Below are 22466 nucleotides of genomic sequence, written 5' to 3'. Positions count from 1 at the left end.
TTTAACAATAAAAGGGTTGATACCTTTGCAGGACATCTGAGCATGGGCAGCAGTGGCATCTGGCACTCAGGAGAGGGCAGGGTGAGGTGACAGCCCCAGGGAGGGTCCCAGCACACACGGGAAATTCATGTTTGGTTGGAGCAAACACCACCAGTAATGGTAAATCCAGACAGACAGGCAGGGTCCAAAGTCTTAGGAGTTCTGCAGAGGATGGGCAAGGACTGAGGGTCTAGATATTAAAGTGAGTCTGGAGTTCCCGTCGTGGCTCAGTGGTAATGAATCTGACTAGTTTCCATGAGGGTACAGGTTCGATCCCTGGCCTTGCTCAGTGGGTTAAGGATCCCTGGCATTGCTGTGAGCTATGATGTAGGTCACAGATGTGGCTCGGATCCGGTGTTTCTGTGGCTGTGGCGTCGGCTAGCAGCTGCAGCTCCGATTTGACACCTAGCCTGCGAACTTGCATATGCTGCAGGTGCAGTCCTAAAAAGCAAAAATAAAAAATAAAAATGAATCTAAGTCCGGCGAAGCCAGCCAAGCTAGTGGCCGGAGTACATGATGCTGGTGTGCAGGGGGCCTGCAGTGTCCCTGCGTGGGCGGGAGTCTCGGCTGAGGGGGCTGCCGAAGAGAGGGATGGCCTTGGGTTTGGGCAGTCCCACCCAGATGAATAGGCACGGAGAGCTGTCCTTTGCAGGGCTGCAAACCCTTCCCGTCTCTCTCAAATGCAGGGCTCGCAGAAAACAGCCTGGACTCACTGGTGTTCGAGTCCCTGATCCCCAAGCCCATCCTGCAGCGCTATGTCTCCCTGCTTGTGGAGCACCGGCGGATCATCCTCTCTGGGCCCAGCGGCACTGGCAAGACCTACCTGGCCAATCGGCTCTCAGAGTACCTGGTGCTCCGGGAGGGACGAGAGCTGACAGATGGGGTTATTGCCACCTTCAATGTGGACCACAAGTCCAGCAAGGTGAGGCGGTCACTCAAGGGTCACTTTTTGGCCCTTTCAGAACTACTCTTGCCACCCCCACCCTGATGGAAAGCAGCCTTTCCTACAGCTCACCTTCGATGGTTATAAAAGCCTGGGAAAGGAGGTCCCAAAGGAAGGCTTTGACCCAAAATGTCCCAACTAGAAGTTCCCTCTGTAAGTCGATGTAGTTCATTCCTTATTTCCCGCTCTGTGACTTGGGCATGATGCTCAGTGCAGGTACTTCTTTTAGGTCAACCCAGATCTTCCACTCACATTGACTGAGAATTCACCACGTGACGTGCGTACTAGGTTCTCTTGTTTTTCCAAGATGAAAGCTTCTTTTGTAGAAGAAGAAGAACTCTTAAGTACAAGAACTCACATTTATAGACTGCCTGCCTCCAGGACCAGTAAACTGTCTGCCCCACAGCAGGACATTCAGAGGAGTAGCTGCCATGATCCCATTTTACAGAAGAGGAAACGGAGACTCAAGGCAGATCCCATGTCCCTAAGCCCACTCAGATAGGACTGAGCAGGAGACGGGAGCTGAGGTCAACCTCTTAGACCCCAGAGCCAGCAAACAGCCTCGATCCTGCCTCTGGGGGAGTGGTGGAAATGTTTGGACAGTGTGACCCAGTCCCAGGCTGGGGTTGGGAGCTGTCCTCTCAAACCTGATCATTCTCCATGCAGCGGCTGGTGTCGGGTTGTACACTCTGGCTGACCCTATGCATGGGGGCTGGAGAATCCAAGGTGAATTAGACTCCTAAGAATCACCTGGCATCCCTGAAGAGGCAGCTTCCTGGACCTCCTTCCCAGATGATCTGTTTCAATAGAGGGATGCTGTGGGGGCTGGGAATCTGCGCCATTTACAATTCCCCCAGTGACCTGAGTGCAGGGGCAGGACTAAGGGACAAGCTCAGAGCTCCTGCCCCCAGATCCTCTGTGAATAAGCTAGGGAAGGGACCGATGAGAGAAGGATCTCAGGCACATGGCTGGACTCCAACCCCAACCCCTTCTCCCCCTCGGCCAGGTACTCTCATACAGAACACTGTTCCCCAAGTGTACCCCGCAGGCCTGCATAAGGGAGAGAGGGTTCAGTGCCTCCGGGGCCCTGTCCTTGCCCAGGTGCCCGAGGCCGAGAACCCATGGTGGAGAGGAATGGAGAAAAAGAAAATAACTAGTAACTTTAAAAGTTGGGTGTCTTCTGTTGCTACTAGCCACGTGTTGGCTTAAAGGGGAGACCTGTATGTGTGTGTGTGCGTGTGTTTATGTGTTTATAGGAAGCAGAGGAGTTATGACCCCCCGGGCATCCAGGCCAGCTGCAGGACAGTCTGGCATGGGTTTGGGTGAGGGAGTGGGACAGGTGCCGGGTCTGGATCCAGCCCTGCTGCCACCCCTCTGTGCCATCTCAGGCCGGTCACCCAGCTTGGATGTCCCTCAGCCCCACCATCTGTAACATGGAAGTGGTCATGGTGCCCATCCCAGAGGGTTACTGTGAGGCCACACGAGTTCACGTGTGTGAGGCTGCTAGAACCGTGCCTGGCTTGAGGTCACGCCAGTCATCATCGGATGGTAATAGCATCAGACAGTCGTTCTGGGTCCTCTGGCTGATCCTTAGCTCACCGCTTCACATTGCTCCATTGCACATTCTGCTTTCTTTTCTGACGCACCCCTGGCCCCATCTGGGCTAGGCACACGTTCCAGCTCCAGATGAGGCCCCCAGCCATTCTTCACAGTTAAGGCCAAAGCTTACCCCTTCACCCAGACCTTCCAAGGCCCACCCCCGCCAGGAAGGGAGACCACTCTCCCTGCACATTCATTATCTGTCTGCCTCAGCAATCATCGGCAGGGTGTGTGTGTGTGTGTGTGTGTGTGTGTGTGTGTGTGTGTGTGTGTGTCAGGGGCTGGGCTTCTGCGTGAACCATTCTCAGGCAGGGCTGTGGATGCCCAGAGATATATAAGGCACCTGCCCTTGGCAGCTTCTTGGAAGGTTGGCAGAGTAAGAAACATCCAGAAAAGTGACGATGTTGGAGTTTCTGTCATGGCACAGTAGAAACGAATCTGACTAGGAACCATGAGGTTGTGGGTTCAGTCCCTGGCCTTGCTCAGTGGGTTAAGGATCCAGCATTGCCATGGGCTGTGGTGTAGGTCACAGATGCAGCTCAGATCTGATGTTGCTGTGGCTATGGTGTAGGCCGGCGGCTATAACTCCAATTCGACCCCTAGCCTGGGAACCTCCATATGCCATGGGTACAGCCCTAAAAAGCAAAAAATAAAGAAAGAAGGAAGGCAGGCAGGCAGGCGACAATGCTTCTAGATGGTGATAGAGCAGGTACAGAACTATGTCTGAGAAGGCCTGCAGTGCTGTGCTCATGCCCAGGTTTTCTGTTGTCTAAGGAATTCCAGAAGGCAGGGCCCAGTCCTTCCTCACCTCTGTCCACTCGCATCTCCTGCACCCAGGGTGATGCCCTGTGGCGAGCATGCACTCATCACGTGTTCCCTGCCCTACCTTGGGAAGGCCCCCCTCTCCCATGCTGGCCAAGAGAAGGCAGAGCACATGCATCTTCCTAGAGGCAGTCACTGCTCATTCCTGTTCATTCGGCCTCTGCAGGAATTGCGCCAGTACCTGTCCAACCTTGCTGACCAGTGTGCCAGCGAGAACAATGCTGTGGACATGCCTCTTGTCATCATCCTGGACAACCTGCATCACGTCAGCTCCCTGGGTGAGATCTTCAATGGGCTGCTCAACTGCAAGGACCACAAATGGTAAAAGCGGTGCTGGACCTCGTGGGCTCTGTGAGAGAACCAGGGGTGGGAGGTGGGGGGGTAGTGGACACGGGCTTGGCTGGGAGCAGTGTTGGGAGAGGGGCGGCAGCCAGCATCATCTGCCTAGACTCTTAGGTGCCCCAGATGCTGCAAGACCTTCTCCAGCTCTCTTGTCCTTCATTTCCCCCACAGCCCTTACATAATTGGCACAATGAACCAGGCTACCTCTTCTACTCCCAACTTGCAGCTTCATCACAACTTCAGGTAAGAGGTCACTTTTCGAGCAGGAAAATGCCGGGAACTGTGGGCGTTTTTCCCAGCTTAGCTCACTTGATTCTCCCAAAAGCCTCAAGTGGATAACTGTATCCTTCTCAGCTTACATACAGGGAGAATGAAGTGACTTGTGTGAGGTCACGCAGCTGGTCAGTGGCAGAGCCGACTTGCACCCAGGTCTCTTTGACTCTAAGTCCTGGAATAGCGGTGCCGGGGAGGCAGCTCTGGGCAGGGGCTGCACTCACACCACCCTGCACCCTGCATCCGCCATCTGCATCCCTTGTCCCAGGTGGACATGAGCAGTGAAAGCTCTTCCTTATGAGTGTCTTCATTGCATGGGAGTTTTGCCTTCGGGCTCCCGCTGCTATGACTCTCCTGTTGCTGGGGTGTGGGAACCCTGTCGTGCTGGGCTGTGTGGCCACTTGCCTTGCCATCGCTAAATGCCCTGTGCCCTGTCCTGACACCTGGCTCCTCCAGATATTCCTCCCCTCCTGCCTGGGCCCCTAGATGAGGGCGAGCAGCTGTCGTCGGGGCGGGGTCCCCTGGTTCATGTGCACCAGCCACTCTGCAGACATCTCTGTTGAAAGCAGACCTGAATTCTCAGAGAAATACCAGCTACTCCAGACCACTGAGATCGTGGCCCATCTCTGCCTCCAGGCTGTCCCGCTCTTGTCCATGCTTTCTCCCTGATGTCCCTGAAGACTTTCTCCTCCCGCTTCCCCCATCTCTGCCACATCATCTCCCAGCACACTCTTGCAACCATTTCCTAACCAGGGTGTCTGCCTGTACCTTGGCCCCCCTCCAGGCCATCCTCTGTACCAATGACAGCTGAAGTGAGCTTTCTAGAATTCCGATCTGACCACAAACCCTCATGCATGAAGACCCTCGGTGGCTTCCCATTGCTGCCAGAATGAAATTCAGGCCCCTGGGATTGGCAGGTCAAGTCTAAAACTCTGGTTACAGTGGACCTCTGGCAGTTTCCACTAATTCCCCACCCTGTTTCTTATGCCCCGGCACGTGCCGCAGTGCGCTCTCCGCCGCCACCCCTGCTCCGGCCTTGCTCGGGTGGCTGCTCTATTTATCCCCTCTTGTCTCGGCTCAGAGGTCACCTCTTCTGAGGAGCCTTCCCTGATTCCCTAGGTTTCATCATGTCTCGTTCCTCTTAGCTGCCTCCTCTGCTTGACTGGGAGCTCCTGGGGAACAGGACTTGTGTCTCAGTCACTGTTAGAACCCCACAGCCCAGCACAGGACCTGGCACAAAGCACAGGGGGCAGTTATCTCAGTGGCTAGACTCTGGTATTGGACTGTCGGTTCTTCGGTTGACTAGCTGTTGGATCTTGGACAAGTTACATAACCTGTCTGTGCTTCAGACTTTCTGTCTGTACAGTGGGGGTGGTGATCACAGATACTGTAAAGGATTATGAGTTCACATCTGTGCAGTGTCCAGACCAGCATCTGGCTCATTGTGAGTCCAGTTTTAGTATTTTAACTGCATCTTCTAAGGCGCTTTGATTCATAAGCTGAGCCGTGGTCTTTGTCCTGGAAAAGCATTCCTGACTTCCCCCAGGTGGGTGCTTTGTGCCAACCACACGGAGCCCGTGAAGGGTTTCCTGGGCCGGTTCCTGAGGCGGAAGCTCATGGAGACAGAGATCAGCGGGCGGGTACGGAATGTGGAGCTGGTGAAAATCATCGACTGGATTCCCAAGGTCTGGCATCACCTCAACCGCTTCCTGGAGGCTCATAGCTCCTCCGACGTCACCATAGGTAGGGGCGCCGGCACGTGGGTGGGTGGGTGGAGCATGGGGTAGGGGTGGGAGTGCTGTCCCTGGGCACTGCCCTGGCCACACGGATAGAGAAGCGGACAGAAGGACAATCACAGCCCCAGACAGACCCCAGCCTGGGCTGGGGCAGAACCTCCAGGGCTCTCCCAGGTGGAAACCACCTTGTGGGATTGGCTTTACTTTAAAAATAAAATAGTAGTATCCACATTCCTGAGGCGTAGGCTTCAGAGAAAAAAAGATCAGTTATATCCCGTCATCCTAACATAATCATTGTAATTTGAGCTTCTTTTTTCTGTCTCTGTCCATACATGTTTTATGTAGTTGCATTCATAGTGTCCACACAGTACGTTCTTTTTATTTTTTCACTTTGCATTGTCTCATGAACATTCTCTGCTGCTCTGCAAGATCATGGTTCTGCCAAATAATCCAAAGTGCATGTACCATTACTGCCTGCATCGTTCCAGTTCTCTTGGACATTGAATGTGCTTCCATTTTCAAAGGTCATGATTAATAGTATCTCAGTGACCATCTTTCTCCATAAAGCCTCCCCTCTCTTGGGGGTGATTTCCGTGAGGAGGGAGGTCACAGGATGGGGTTAAGGGGTCCAAGTGTCTGCTCTGCACTCCACTACCTGGCAGCTGGTGTTTTCTGCTATCGCTCAGAGAATGCAGGATCCCTCCTATGAGGGATGCTTGGACAGGCTTATCCTGCCCCCCATCTGAGTCTGACTTATGTCCCTGTGGTTCTCAGGTCCCCGGCTCTTCCTGTCATGCCCCATCGACGTGGATGGTTCCAGGGTGTGGTTCACTGACCTATGGAACTACTCAATCATCCCCTATCTCCTGGAAGCCGTCAGAGAAGGACTGCAGGTGAGACACGCTCCTATCTCCTCAAGGTTTGGGGGACTATTCGAGTGACTAGAAAAGTTGTCTTAATCTCCCCCTCCAGAAATCTGACTGGCATGAGGTGACAACCGCTCACCTGTGAGGCCATCCTCCTAGCACGGTGTAGGACTCACTGGGCTGCAAATCTTGCTCTGTTAGCTGTGTGACTCTAAGCAAGTAGTTCAGCCTCTCTGTGCCGTAGTGTCCTCACTGATGGAAGAGAGAATGATAGTACCCCGCCACAAAGAGTTGTCACCAGGGTTCAGTGAGATTGTGGCCATCGAGCACTCAGCAGAGCAAGTGCACAAGAAATGGAATATGTAGCACTTCACAGTTTGCAAAGTCTTGCTGCACAAGAAATGGAATATGTAGCACTTCACAGTTTGCTGTTTGGTTTAAGCTCTGCATGAGTCCTGGAACAGAACTTTTTTTGTCTCTCTAGTTCCCAGGCTAGGAGTGGAATCAGAGCTACAGCTGCTGGTCTGTGACCCACACCACAGCTCACAGCAACGTCAGATCCTTCACCCACTGAGAAAGGCTGGGGATCAAACCCACATCCTCATAGATACTATTTGGGTTCAGTACTGCTGAGCCACAATAGGAACTCCTTGTCTCCATTTTTTAAGAGAAAACTGTCTCAGAGAGAATGAGTCCCACTTGGGCAGGAAGCCTTTATTCAACAGTACCCAGAGTTCTTCCAAGCCCATTCCCCAGCCCTAACCAGAATATATATTTGGGCGAAGAAGCAAGGGGGAGAAAAGAGAGGCAAGGTGGAAATAGGAGGAAACAGCTTTCCTTGCCCACCTGCAATTCCTGCTGCTTTTTTTGAGCAGCATAGGTTTCCCAGAGGTGCCCACCTACTCTATTCCCTCGAAGCTCCTGATGGGAACAGAGAGAGGCTTCAGAAACAAAACAGACTCTAGGAATCCAACAGGCAGGAGATACTTCCATTGGAGTGACTGGGTGGTTGTTTAGGTTTGTGGTCCTAACAAATTGATTAGATTAAAGACTATGGGAATTCCCACTGTGGCACAGTAGGTTAAGAATCTGACTCCAGCAGCTCAGGTTGCTGCAGAGGCACAGGTTCAGTCCCCAACCCAGCGCAGTACGTTAAGGATCGGGCATTGTCATGGCTGTGGTGTGGGTCATAGCTGCAGCTTGGATTCAATTCCTGGCCCGGGAACGTCCATATGCATCTGATGCAGCCATAAAATTTTTTTAAAAAAGGACTAAATTATGGTTAGTTTAGCATGTGAATGTATGTACCTAGAGAGATTCCACTGCACAGATCCGAAATCTTTCATACATTTATTTAAAAAAAAATGAGTTCCTGTTGTGGCTCAGTAGTTAATGAATCTGACTAGGAACCATGGGGTTACGAGTTCAATCCCTGGCCTTGCTCAGTGGGTTAAGGATCCGGCGTTGCTGTGAGCTGTGGTGTAGGGCGCAGACGTGGCTCGGATCCTGCGTTGCTGTGGCTCTGGTGTAGGTCGGTGGCTACAGCTCCGACTGGACCCCTAGCCTGGGAGCCTCCATATGCCATGGGTGTGGCCCTAGAAAAGGCAAAAAGACAAAAAAATAAATGAGTCAGTGAATCCAATATTTAGGATTTAAAAAAAAATAAAAGCCACATTCAATAAAATAGAAATGCCGTCAACGGGAGAAATAGGCAACAGGGATTAAGAGGTACAGATGTCTAGCTGTGAAGTAAATAAGTCACGTACAGCATAGAGAATACAGCCAGTAATGTTGTAATAACTGTATGGTGACAGATGGTAACTAGACTTACCATGTTGTAATTTCATAATGTATATAAATATCAGATCATGATGTTGTACAGCTGAAACTTATATAATATGTCAATCATGTTTTTTTTTTAATGATGCCATCAATTAATGATTTTCAGACACTGCTAAGTAAGGATTTGGGGCCCATCGAGGAATTGCCTAATTTCCTTCTACTCTCTGCCTTCGCAATCACTTATATTTGAACACAGTAGCTTGAATTTGCAACCTGCGTGCTCCAGTCAGTAAAATACCAGTGCCCAGAGGCACGCTAGCTTCCTTCGCTAGCTTCCTTTCTGTTTTAGCCAGGCTCAACTAAATGTACACAAATGACAAACCCTGACAGAAGCCATGAAGGTGTGATGTCACACAGGTGCTTGTGGGTATACCCCTCACCCCACTCCTCCAAAAGCACCTTGCATCTCCACTGCCTGGTACCAAGGAAACCACCCTCAGAAACCTGGCTGCTAAGCTGGTTCCTAGGTTACCCAGCTCTGCATGACGTCTACTAGTTACTCGGAGTGGTGTAAAAGTGACAACCTTCTCAGGCTGCCTCTAGACTCAACAATAAAATGTTGCATACTCCAACTTATCTCTAAGCTCCTAGCATTAACCCCTGGGCAGAGTGAGAAGTACAAGATTCTAGCTCTCTAGGAGTGGCGGGATAAGAGGGCTGCCCCAGGGTCACCTGTGAGGGGTCCTGATGTTGGGCAATGAGCACCACAGGGCCCAGGTCTGAGAACCTGAGGCCTGGATGCAAACCCCAGGTTCATCAAGTTTCACTTTCTGACCATGGGCAAGTCACTTGTTCTCTTTGAGCCACAATGTTCTCTTAAAAAATAGAAACCAAAAATAAATAAATAAATAAAATTCTCTGTCCAAGTCCCAGGACTCATGCAGCACTTGAGCCAAGTAGCAGGTATGTGAAGACTTTGCAAACTGTGAAGTGCTACAAATTCCATTTCTTGTGCACAAGGCCCTACTCCTTGGACCTTAGCTTAAAAGAAGGCCTAATGGGCATGGCCACGAAAGTGGGCTCTGATGCTCTCTGCCTGTCCTGGCGAGGTTGCTGATGGAGTTGCTCCAACAGGGGCAGTAGGTCTTTCCCACCAAGAGCAAGGAGGCTCCCGTGAAAGGACCTGGGGGAATGGCTGTGCAACAGCCCATCTGAGGCAGGGGACAGAAGCATGCCACTGTCTCAGGAGACTCACCAGTTCACTATAAGGCAAGAAAAGTCATCACCTCCTTGTGCAGCTGAGGTCATTTGAAAGACAGTCTTTCAAGAGCCTGGGAGCAATCAGGGGAAGCAGCCAGAGTTAGCATTTTACCAAGTTGCTCACAAGTGAGCCCTCCTGTCCCAAACCTGTAACTTCATCCCATTCTTCGGCCCCCCATTGTCTGCAGGTTCATGGGAAACCCTGGAGTGTTCTTCATGCCTCTGGTTTTGAAGGAACATTTGCTAACATTTATTGGGAGGCTACTGCCTGCCAGGCGCTGTGCCGGGGCCTGATGCCCATGATCTGTTAAATTCTGACAGCCCAGCACCTTATAGGTGAGGAAACCAAGGCTCACAGGAGTTTCTGAGCCTTCCCTAGTTCACGTGGCAGATACAAAAGAGCCAGCATCAGGCAGGTGAAGCTGCCTCCTGGGTTACTTTTTTGACTTCTGAGGCTATCCTGAACCCTGTTATTCCACCCAGAAGTCGCTGGTGGCTCAGGGAACCAGGTATTATGTTTCAAACAGTCAAGTTTTACATAAGATTTCATATTGACATAAAGGTTCTTCTATTCCACAAAAACGTTTAAAACTCCTCACTCGCCTTCATGTTGCCATGAGTCCATGCTTGCTGCATGCTGGGCACCGTGTGGGCCATTTCCTCCTCCCCTGACCCTGGGAGGTGAGTGGTGTGGCCATGAGGTCAGAGCACTGTGGTTCAAAGCAGGCATGCCCTTGGCCAAGTTCATAAGCGAAGAAGAACCAGAGTCCTCCGATTGGGTTCTAGCGGGGCTGCCCGCAGTGGTAGACAGCACGGAGACCCTGCTGTAGTTCTGTCTCACCAAGAGCTTCCAACCAGCCCCTCCAGCAGGCATGGCCTTGCCTGGAGATGTGGCATCGCCCCCTAGTGGATACCACATATCTTTGCAAGTTTTGACAACTCAGTCTTTCCCAGTAGAATGTGCACATGTGCATGTGTGTGCGCATGTACACGCACACACAAGCAACTGCTTGGAGGTTCTTTCAGAATGTGTACCCCGATGCTTACGTGTGTGATATACATGTGCGTTCTGCAGCATTAGAAGATGCCCAACGGCCATGGTGTCAGTTTCTAATGTTTTGACTCCCTGTTCCTACCCAGGGAGCTTGCCAGGCTCCTCCCTGCCCTGGGAAAGTGAATCTCCTGTCTGTCTGTCTGTCTGTCTCTGTCTGTACACCTCTCTGCTTCTTCCCAGAGCTGCCTCGGGCTCTGCAGTAGGACCCAGGAGCTTTATGGTACACCCTTTGCTTGTGACAGTGCTTACCCAGCCGTTCATCACCTGGACTCGGACATGTCCAGCGGCGAGTGGGGAGTCTTGTAAAAACACTCTGTTATTGCAGATGACGTTAGATGCACTCGGGTGTGCATTTGTCTTATGACTCAGTCCCCGGTCCTGTTCCCCTTTGGAACTGTCGTTGTAACCACTTGCCAAAGTGTCTAAAGTCTGTGGAGTCACTCAAAAGACTCTCCCTCCACTGGAGGAGGGAGAGCAAGGGACCATTTATCAGATAACCCAGCCTGCTCTGAGACCCTGGGCAAACCTCCCACCTCAAGTTCCGCACCTGAAAAGTGTGGACGGGAAGCGTTTTTTCAGGCTGACTGTGGAGCCCCAAAGTTCCTTTAGCTACTCAGGGGTAAAGTCAGGGCAACAGAGCAAAAGTTTAAAAATGACTGCGCCAGACTCTCTCTAGGAACTTAGCTCAGAATCCCAGCCTCTCTTATTCTCTTTTGTCCCACGCGTCTCCTCTTCAGGCTGGAGGATGGAGACAGAAGCAGTCGCTGTCAGAAATGAGGCTCAGTTCAGCCTCACACACATAAAATTTGGCCGGGGAAAGTCAGATAGCTGAGTTCTGTCAGGAAAGCCCTTGCAGGGAAAAGCGTCTAAAACTTGCAGGAATTGGAGTTCCCGTTGAGGCACAGCAGAAGTAAACCTGACTAGTATCCATGAGGATGCTGATTCTATCCCTGGCCTCGCTCAGTGGATTAAGGGTCCGATGTTGCCGTGAGCTGTGGTGTGGGTTGCAGACGTGGCTCAGATCCTGTGTTGCTGTGCCTGTGGTGCAGGCCAGCAGCTGTAGCTCTGATTCCATTCCTAGCCTGGGAACTTCCATAAAGCAAAAAATAAAAGAATTTTAAAAAATAAAATAAAACTTGAGGGAATATTTCTAATCTGGAACAGACTTTTTTACTTCTAAATATCCCCCAACACTTGTGTACCCTTCCTCCCTGACCCGCACGTGTGCACACAGACACCTTTGCATGAGCCTTTCCTGCTTGAACTGTGAATTGCCTTTAGAGTGCCAGACAGAAGCCTCAGGCCTGAGAGTCACGACCGCCCCAGGTTAAGGAAGATTTAGCAACAGACAGAGTCGGAGCGCTAGACAGGAAGGGTGCTGGTGTCTGACAGCGATGAGGTCATAGGAGGCAGCGTGTATCTTGAGTGGAGGCGAGGCAGCCCTGGTGAAGGGAGGTAGGTGGGTCCGTCTGCAGTGCAGGCAGGGCCAGGAATCAGACGGGGCGTGGGCAGTCGTGAGACAGTTGGGGGCAGGGGGCGGGGGACAGTAAGCCCAGCCCTGGCGACTTGTCCTTGGTGGGTGGCCAGCCTGGCCTGCATCTTCCTGCTCCAGGATTAACTGAGCCCCCTGACCCTTGCTGATCCCAAGTGGTTCAGAGTGGGGTCAGTCAAGAGGGATGGAGAAAGGAAAGGCCCAACGCAGAGGCCAAGGTCCTAGGTTCAAATCCAGCTCTGTTCCAAAACATTTCACAGCTGGTGCCTCTGTTTAAGCCCCAAGTTCTCCATCTGGTAGAAGAGGGAGCTGAGACAGGTGACCCTGGTTCTTTCCAGTTGAGGCAGCCTGTGGCCTAGGAAAAGCATGGCTTTATCAGTCAGAGCTCAGCTCTGCTCTCCTGTCAACCCTGTCTCTCCCCTCTCGCCTGTAAGGAGGACAGAGGGAGCAGACTGTGGTCCAGACGTAATTCGACTCCAGAGCCCCCTGAGGCTCTTTGGTCTTTATGTCTGTGGTCCCCTACAGAGGTTGCTCTTCCAGAGCCACTGGCGACACTGCCCAGGGTGGGGCACATCTTGCCCTGGCTGTGAGCCGTCCCTCCACGTCTGCTTGGACGCCCGTCTCCTCAGACTTGGACAGACCTGGACACCAGTTCTACCTCCTCTTCTCCCTGGGCCCGGCTCTTCGTTTGGGTACTTGTGCATCCTCCTGGACTCACGTGGAGGGTAAACAAGATAACTGCCAAGTGTTTCTCGTGATCCCTGGCACACAGTGAGCTGTAAGGGGTGGCAGTGGGGCCGGCGTTAAAGAGGGACGATGCAGGGACAGCATCAGCCACAGGGTGCGTGGAGCCTCATTTAGGAAGGGGCGCAGCCTAGGTTTTTTTTGTTTCAAGGGGTTGTGGGAGTTCCTGCCATAGCTCAGCGTAAACAACCCGACTAGTATCCATGAGGATGTGGGTTCCATCCCTGGCCTCGCTCAGTGGGTCAGGGGATCTGGTGTTGCCATGAGCTGTGGTGTGGGTCGAAGACGTGGCTCAGATCCCATGTTGCTGGGGCTGTGGCATAGGCCGGCAGCTGTGGCTACAATTTGACCCCTAGCCTGAGAACTTCCTTATGCCATGAGTGCGGCCTTTAAAAAAAAAAAAAAAAAAAAAGAGTATGTGCATTTCTTAAAGTTGCCAAGGGAAATCGCTAACATCATATCAGTATTAGGTATTTCAGGCTTAAGAAAAGGCATGGCCCTGGTCTTACAAAATTATATGATAATTCTGTTTTAAGAGCACATTTGTTGTTATGGACAATTTAGAGAAATACATGAGCGAGGAGAAGCACTTACAATCCCAGGGCCCACAGGGACCGCTGCTAACAACTTGCTGCTTTCAAAGTGACCAGAGCCTCTATAGAGGGACTCTGAGCACCAGTGTCATTCCAAGAGATGGGGTTTTATTGAACCCGGACCTGTGGGAACCTCTGCCTATAGTGCTGATGCTGAGAACCCTGTCTGTGTGCCATTAGTTGGGGAGCGAGGGCAGGCACCCTATGGGATGATAGGTCCTCTTTCCAGCTCTGCATTCAGTGACACCGTGTTGGTAAGTGATCAGCCATGGTGGAAGTTTTTTTGTTTGTTTGTTTGTTTGTTTTTTTGGTCTTTTTGCCATTTCTTGGGCCGCTCCTGCGGCACATGGAGGTTCCCAGGCTAGGGGTCGAATCGCAGCTGTAGCCGCCGGCCTACACCAGAGACACAGCAATGCCAGATCCAAGCTGTGTCTGCAACCTGCACCACAGCTCACGGCAACGCCAGATCCTTAACCACTGAGCAAGGCCAGGGATCGAACCCACAACCTCATGGTTCCTAGTTGGATTCGTCAACCACTGAGCCATGACGGGAACACCAGTGGGAGTATTTCTACCATGGCAAATGGCAAACACTTCAAATCAGGCAGTGGATTTTCAAGCTGGATCAGCAGGGCTCAGCGTTTAGGGTGACACAGTGAGTCCGTGGCAGAGCTGAGATGGGAATCCAGGTCAGCCTGACTCCAGAGCCAGTGCTCTTTCCGCAGGTCATGCTGGGTTTGGAGAGTTTTTTTAAAAAAATGCTGCAAGACCAGGGCTGTAGAAGAGGCGCTCTTCCTGACTGTTCCTTCTCTGTCTGTTTCCAGCTCTATGGAAGGCGGGCCCCCTGGGAGGACCCCGCCAAGTGGGTGATGGACACCTACCCTTGGGCGGCCAGCCCACAGCAGCACGAGTGGCCTCCCCTCCTGCAGCTCCGGCCCGAGGATGTCGGCTTCGACGGCTACTCCATGCCTCGGGAGGGGTCAACCAGCAAGCAGATGCCCCCCAGTGACGCTGAAGGAGACCCGCTGGTAAGTTCTCAGCTTCCAGAGCAGCCTGGCATTCACTGCACACTTCCTGGTGTTGGGCGTAATGCAGGGCACACTGGAAATTTGGAGGTGGCTGAGCCCCCAGCCTTGCTTTGGAAGACTAGACCCAGCCCAAGATTTAGGGACATTTTTGCCAATATTTTCTTCCTTTAGTTTTTCACTAATGTCTTTAACCCTTCTAAAAATTTTTTCAGGTTAAAGGTTAAGAATTCGATTTTTCTTGAGTTCCCGTTGTGGCTCGGCGGATTAAGAACCTGACTAGTATCCGTGAGGATGCCGGTTCAATCCCTGGCCTCAGTGGGTTAAGGATCTGGTGTTGCCACAAGCTGCAGCATAGGCTGTAGATGAGGCTCCGGATCTGTCCTTGCTGTGGCCGTAGCCCAGGAATTTCCCTTTGCTGTGGGTGCAGCCCTAAAAGAGAAAAAAAGAGAATTTGATTTTTCTCCCTAAATGTCCCTACACCACTCTCTGCCCTCTGGTTTGAGTGCCACCTTGGTCTTGTCTCATCCTGTCCCATTAACCTCTCCCACTGGTAATGGAGCAAAGGCAGAGGTGGCTAAAGAGCAGAAGCCCAAAGGGTCAGGAGCTCAAGCTCCTGAGGGCTGGAGAGACTCATGCCAGGGAGAGCAAGGGGGCCTGAGTGCAGCGCGCCTGGCCAGCGAGATGAGTTAAGCCTTTGATGCAGCCTGAGCTTCTTCATTCCACCCCTGGTAAAGCACCAAAGGCCCTTCCCAAAGAACTGGGGCCGGAGCCCTTAACACTGCAATTGTAGCCCTCTCTGCCGATGGATGCCCCAGACGTAGGCCTGCTGTGAAATTAGACCCGATAAATCAAAAACCCTCTAAAAGAAGGTGGAAGCATATAGAGCAGAACCTCCCATGGTGAAGTGAGCATTATCATGCTATAAATTGAGCCCTGAGCTCCCTTGGCAGCTGAGACAAAAGGAAAAGCACTGCAGAGGATGTTACTTAGCCCATAAAAGAACATATTCGTAAGAGATACTGTGGGATCAAAGGACAGTCGATTTGCTTTTCTATCTCTAGTGACTCACTGATTTGCCAGATAAAAAGTAATAGTAATAACAGGTGCTCTGGGGTTGTCTGCCACTCCGGCTGGCGAGGAGCCTCTGTTGGTTTCTGTTGAGACTTTTTAAACAGGAAGGTTACTTTAAATGGATTTCTGGCTTGTGTTACTAATCACAACTCATCTGCAGCATTTACAACAATGGGTTTTCCAGAAGGAAAAGCCGCCGTGTTGTTGTTGTTGTTGTTGTTGTTGTGTGTGTGTGTGTGTGTGTGTGTGAGAAAAAGCCGTTTCTGACATCAGTCAGTACTAAAAAGCAAAGTCATGGCGATGTCTTTGTGGGTTCAAGCTCAGGAGGTCTTAACTTACATAAAAGTAGAATTTAGGGGAGTTCCTGTCGTGGCACAGTAGATGTGAATCCGACTAGGAACCATGAGGTTGCGGGTTCGATCCCTGGCCTCACTCAGTGGGTTAAGGACCCAGCATGAGCTGTGGTATGGGTCGCAGACGTGGCTTGGATCTGGCATTGCTGTGGCTGTGATGTAGGCCGGCATCTGTAGCTCCAATTGGACCCCTAGCCTGGGAACCTCCATATATACCGTGGGTACAGTCCTAAAAAGCAAGAAAAAAAAAAAAAAAAAAATAGAATTTAGTGTATCCAGAGGAAAGCGTCATCAGCCCATCCCTAGACACTCTTTGCTTAACCAGGGATATTTGTGTCACAGACCAAACACAGAAGGCATTTAGGTAGAACTTGGGGTTCTCAGAATGGTTACAGCTAATTCCCCTTCCAACCTCAGGCCCCCCAGAACTCAGCTGTGCTGGTCCAGCCACCCCTACCTACCAAGTTGGATGCTCAGCCTTTCCCCCAAGTCCCATTCTCTCTGCAGGACCACGGTCTCTGCTGCCATCGCCCTCGTGTTCACTGATCTCCCACCCTCAGAAGACCGAGGCCTCCAGGAGAACAGGACTGTCTTATTTTCATTTACACCATATACCATGGGTACTTGGGAAGTGTATGATGAGTGAATGAATAATCCTGGCTGCAAAGGACTTTACCTTTGTGCTTCTGCGACACCCCTTCCTGGTTATGGCTGTGTAGGTGGACGCCGGCTTGGGGTGCTCGTGTGCTTGGCTCACCAAGCACACTCTGCTGGGCATCCTGGGAGGCAGCTGGCCACAGTGCAGCTGGATTTCACACCCAGCTGTACCAGGTCTCTCAGAGAGACCCTATCTTCCTAATTATCAAATACATACACACGTCATTTATGGTTATAAATAAAGTCAAAGTAGTGTTTAGTTCCTTGTCTCCATGCCCACACAAATGACCAGGAGACTATAGACCAGAGGACATATGAGAACACGGTCCTTAAACTCTTGTTTAAGACAGATGATGGTGGAGTTCCCACTGTGGTTCAGTGGGTTAAGAACCTGACACATATCCATGAGGATGTGGGTTCGATCCCTCGCTCAGTGGGTTAAGGATCCATGATGTCATGAGCTGTGGTGTAGGTCACAGATGCAACTCGAATCCTGCATTGCTGTGGCTGTGGTGTTGGCCAGCAGCTGCAGCTCCGATTTGACCCCTAACCTGGGAACCTCCATCTGCTACAGGTGCAACTGTAACAAGAAAAAAAAGAGAGAGACATATGATGGTGATGATGATAGCGGATTTATCACACTTATTGAGCAGTTACTATGTGTGGGCCCTGTTCTAAGGGTTTAATACACATCATGTCGTTTTGTTCCCTACTTCATCCTATGGGATACCTGCTGCTATTCTCTGCATTCTGGAGAGGAAGTTGTGGTGGCTCAGATATATTAAACGATAGCCCAAATGTTTCTGTATTGGAATCCAGGCCTCTCTGGGCCCTGAGGCTCAGCTTGTACCTGGTGCTGCCCTACTCTGACCTCCCCATCCAGGCCTTGACAGGAGCCTGGAGCACAGGTGACTCCAGGCTGCCCTCTGGCGAGAGCTGGGGTACAGATGGGCTTGATGCTCCTTGAAGGGGGAGCCATGTGCTTTGAGGTCAGTGGTGCTGGCATCCCACCCAGCCTGAGGACTCTGTGTGGGTAAGGTGCCCCTCCCAAGTAAAAAATAAATATCGTCTTTATAGGAGACCTTCTATTTGGTTTTCAGTGCTCTACATATATCACCTTAATCCACACCATAACTGCATAGGAGAGGTACAGTTATTCACATGCAAACAGTGAAGAAACTGAGGTGTAGAGATTAAGTAACTTGCCCAAGGTCCTGCATCTAGGAAGTGGTGGAGCCCAGATTTGAACCCTGGAAGCCTGGCCCAGAGTCATGCTCTTGTCCATACTCTTATCTGCCTTCACTGTGGGCGGCAGTCCCCAGGTGAGTCTGGAGGAGGTGGCGTGAACTTCTGAGAGGCCAGAGGAGGGGGACTGGCTGGATTGAAAGCCGCTCACGCTTTCTGCTCTCTCCCCAGATGAACATGCTGATGAGGCTACAGGAAGCAGCCAACTATTCCAGCCCCCAGAGCTACGACAGCGACTCCAACAGCAACAGCCGTCACGACGACATCCTGGACTCATCCCTGGAGTCGACTCTGTGACAGGGGCCGGGCCACGGCGCCCGCCCTCCTCCCCACTCCACCCTCCCACCCTCTCCACCTGCATCCTCTGCACCATCCTGAAGATGCCCTCCTGAGCCAGCCCCTGGCCGCGGCGTGAGCGCTGCAGGAAGACCCAGCCCCCCTCGTCCTCCAGCCCTGACCTGGGTGCGGGCATCCCGGGCCAGCCGCCTCGGCCCACTCCCTTCCTCAGTGAGAACTGCACTAGCTTCTGTTTTAATTATTGTTTTGCCTTGTTGCTGTGACCTCCCTAAGACACTGAAAGATACTTCTCGGGAAAGGATCATCACCGTTGAAATAAAAGGGTGGAAAAAAAAAAAAAAAGAAAGAAAGAAACCCACTTGAAGCTCCAAAGCCAAACAGCATCCTGTCCAGAGACAGAAGAGACTAGGGCAAAGTTGGGAACGGAAACCACACGGCTTCCCTGGAGCACAGCTTCCTGCAGCCCAGGTCTTACAGCCTCCACCCCATGTCCCACCAATGCCCCCCGACCCCATCAGCCACACGGAGATCTGGTGCGAGCGGGGGCCCAGAGCTGCATCCCATGGAAGCCTTAGGAAAACCCGCGCTTTCTCTTTTGTTTTTTAAATGGTGCTCTCCTTCCCGAGCGGTACCTTGCCTATTCCGGTTCACCCCCACCTTTCAGATGCATCAGCCTCCGGTTCATCCATGAGCGAGAGTGAAGGAGTGAGAATGTGACCAAGCAGAAGTCGCTGTCATGGCAGAACAGCACGTGTCTGCGTCCCTCTCGTGTGTAAGCCAATCCGGTCTTGTTCCTGCTCTAACACTGTGTCCAGTGAGAACTGGTCTACTTGGACGAACTGATCACCCCTTTGAAAATGAGGTTGAGTTTCTCCTCTTCTGACTTTTGATTTTGAAGATTTTTTTTCTCCCTCCCCTCTGCCTCCCCTCATGGTCAGAAACCCATCCTTTGGTGAACGCGAGAGCCGCAGGAGTTGGGTTTGGGTTCGGTCCTGCTGAGTTTTCATTTTCAATTGCCCATCCTCCCCGTTCTGCACACACGCCGCCTCCTGCTGGGGCTGGGGTCACTGCGTCCCTGGCTGTTGGACCAGGACCCCCTATCCTCCGCCGGTGGGCGAGCGGGACCTTGCCTTTCCTCCTCGTCCCCAAGGCCGCAGGACACACGTCGCCACCTCCAGCGTGCCAGCCCCGACCTCAGGTGGGGTGTGAGGTCACCTCGCAAAACACTTGCACTTTCCCCAGAACCCACACGACGTCATCCAAGTCGACGGGCGAGGCGGCCGCTCCCTTCCAGAAGCCCCGGCCTCCGTCGGACGAGTCGTGCCTGACCTCTTCGGTGCTGACCTTCCCAACGCGATGCCTTACTGGTTTTGTACTCACCGTGTTCATGGACGAGTGCCGTGCCTGCCTGGGGTCCATTCTTCTTTTTTCCCCATCAGAGCAAACAGGGCTAAAATGTCACCTCCTCACGAGGAGAACTCAAGTTAATGTGACTTCTCATCCAAAAGACTCATTTGTGTGGTTGCGTGACCGTGGGAAAGAGAAAAAAGGAAAACATGCATTTTTTGTTTGTTTGTTTTTAGGTTTTTCTCAGTCTCCAGCTAAAACCCTGACTGCACAGCCGTCTGTCTTGTGCAGGAAAAGGCAAAAGTCCCTACCGTCGTACACGCATTGCAGATCCATGCTCTGCCAGTGTGTCTTCAGCACGCTGGAATTTTCTCTCCAGAGTGTGGTAAATGTTTCTGTTTTATAAAGGAAATCGTTATTGGACCCCCCCATGGCGGGGGCATCTCCGTTCCCAATCAGGGCTTTTATTCCATTTCTTTGCATTTCTGTTGCTGAAGCTCCCGCCTCCCCCGCCACGTCCCTTCTTATTTTCTCCCCACGAGAGCTCGACCTGAAACTGCTCACTTTACATTGGATTTTACGTTTTCTTCCTCCTGGAAAGGAAAAGGGGACAGTGTCCCCCTAACGGGTGAAATGGAAACCCTCTCCACGCGCTCTGTTCTTGAATCTCGGTAAACGCGGCCTCTGTCCCACTAGGCCTTCCTTAGTCATCCGGGTGCGTGGGTGTGTCTTGTCCTGTTCTGTTCTCCATCAAGTGTGTGAAGCATGTATTCAGCCTGTGACCACGGGCCACACCCTGAGCCTTCTGGTAAACCTGAAGAGTGGTCCTTCTCAGTTTCTCTCCCGGCGATGACCTTACACGCTCATACTGTGAATTTGGGAGGAGGTGAACTTGACGTCTCCTCCCGGGCAGTATTCCCAGTCACCTTGTGAGTAGACACCTGCCAATCTCCTTTGAACCTTTTTTTTTTTTTCCTCAATGACACCCTCTTTTCTCTTTCTTTGTTACCCCCTCAGTCCCACAGACTTCCCGCCCACTGGGACCAGGCTCCGGGCCGAGGCCTCTGTCCCCGGTGCTGCCTGACGAGTGAACGGTGGTTTCAAAGAGCGTAGCCTCGTTCCATTCACAGCCCCGTGTCCCTCCTGAAGTTTCAGGAAGCAGGGTTGTCTGAGGTGCACGTTTCTTCCTATGGTCGTACTTTACTTTCGTGTCACTCACCTTTGACAAAGGGACTTTGTGCTCCTTTAGGGCTCTGTCCGAAATGCTTCCATTTTTGCCTTTTTCTACAGTTAGGCTAATTTTGAAATGTATGAAATTCTATGCAACATTTGTGTTGAGTTACTAATGGAAGCCAAAAGTTTTCTTCCCAAACTGCCAAGAATTTTACAGGCCATCAATGAAAGGGGAATACCTTTTAATTTAAGTGGGTGGGTGGGGTAAGGGTGGGACGAGGAACGAGACTTGCCTAGACCTTTGTTGTATCTTGGGGACATTTTTTTAATTTGATTGTTGATGCTTAAACTTCAGAATTCTGTGTATTCAAATTTGATCATGGCGAATCTACTTCAAAAGGAAAAAAAAAAAATCCAACTTTGTGGATATGAAATGGAAAGTTTGCTGTTTTGATCTAGTTGTTTCCAGTGGAGCAGTTTATGAAATATGTTCTATAAGATGTACATTTTTTCATTGTAACATAGAAATTGTAAATAATTGATTAAAGTGCTGCATTTTGATGAATTTTTTCTAGCCATTTTTAAAGAGAAAACTAGGAATTGAGTATTTTGTGTACGGTATGTTTCCCTCCCCCCTTCCCACCCTCCCTCCCTATTTAATTTTCATTTGTCATGAGGTTTTTGGATTTGCCAGTGATCTGCCGGAGATCATGCCCCACGTCATAGAGAATAAAGCTGATGATTGTACCAGTCTTAAATTATTCATGATTCAATAAAATTGATGCTTATTTATTCAGATTAGTGGTTTGGCTTTTCTGTGCGAGAGAACACCCGTGTTGCAGTTCAGTTCCGTGCCAAGAGGAAGTCGTTCTTAACTGGATGCGGCAAACAACAGGGAGAGGCTTCCAAATCTGCAGACCCATCTTTGCCACTGTGTCATCAACACCCTACCTCCTCTCAGTGCCCCTGCTCAGTTACCGATTGCGTGGAGCTTATGAGCAGTGCAGGGCTTCAGGCTCCTCGCAAGCTTTATGCATCCCTGGGGGTCTTGTGCAAATGCAGGTTCTGATTTAGTAGGTCCTGGGCAGGACCTGCGAGTCTCAGTTTCTAGCAAGGTCCTGGTGATGCCAGCCCTCTGGGACCCTTGACCACACTTTGAGGCAAGCACCCTCAGCATCCAGCCACCCCCACCCCCAGTCAGCCCCTTGGCATGGGAAAGTTGTTTTGTTTGTTTGCGTGTTTATATATCAAGTACCTGCTAATGGCCAAACGCTTTCCCCAAGTGCTCTGATATCATCCGCAAAATGACCCAGAGGAGGTAAAGATCCTTACTCCCATTTTATAAGTGGAAAAATCCCACAGGTTCTGAGAAAACAACTTGCCAAGGATCCCGTAAGCTAAGAGGTAAGAGAGTTGGAGTTTCAGCCCCATGTTCCAACCCCAAATCCTGCCCTGCTGGGCTGCCTCTCACATTAAGGAGCCGTTCCACATCGTGGCTGATAGCCATGGCAGAGCACCAGCACTGGGAGGTGACGTCCCATCTTAGCCTTCACTTTCACCGACAGCAGCAACTGGAAAGTCTTGGTTTGAAGTGAGGTCTGTGGGGTCACTGTGAAATTGATCCTACCCAGCTGGCTCAACTGCTAGTGATGGGAAATGTCCAGCTCCTTGGAACACACAACAGGGGCCCTACCAAGGGGAGGGGGAACGGGTAAAGAATCCATACATAGCACATAGGCAGTTTTTTGTT

General features: G+C 51.3%; 1 protein-coding gene across 3 annotated transcripts in view; it reads left to right on the top strand.

The window, feature by feature from the left end:
* NAV2 (neuron navigator 2) overlaps window positions 1-21512 on the top strand; it is a 365905-nt gene extending 344393 nt beyond the window's left edge. For all 3 annotated transcript variants that reach the window (XM_047776141.1, XM_047776140.1, XM_047776139.1), the window contains 7 exons: window positions 726-961; window positions 3570-3724; window positions 3917-3988; window positions 5565-5761; window positions 6529-6647; window positions 14370-14573; window positions 18071-21512. In XM_047776141.1, the coding sequence (XP_047632097.1) occupies window positions 726-961; window positions 3570-3724; window positions 3917-3988; window positions 5565-5761; window positions 6529-6647; window positions 14370-14573; window positions 18071-18196 (1109 nt within the window). In that variant the 3' untranslated portion in view covers window positions 18197-21512. The remainder of the gene's footprint in view (window positions 1-725; window positions 962-3569; window positions 3725-3916; window positions 3989-5564; window positions 5762-6528; window positions 6648-14369; window positions 14574-18070) is intronic.
* Window positions 21513-22466: the final 954 nt, after the last annotated feature.

This window comes from Phacochoerus africanus, chromosome 4 (assembly GCF_016906955.1).
Source record: "Phacochoerus africanus isolate WHEZ1 chromosome 4, ROS_Pafr_v1, whole genome shotgun sequence".
In the NCBI taxonomy this organism is placed as follows: Eukaryota; Metazoa; Chordata; class Mammalia; order Artiodactyla; family Suidae; genus Phacochoerus; species Phacochoerus africanus.
The sequence above is the reverse complement of the archived record's forward strand: the minus strand, read 5'-3'. Positions and strand labels throughout refer to the sequence as shown.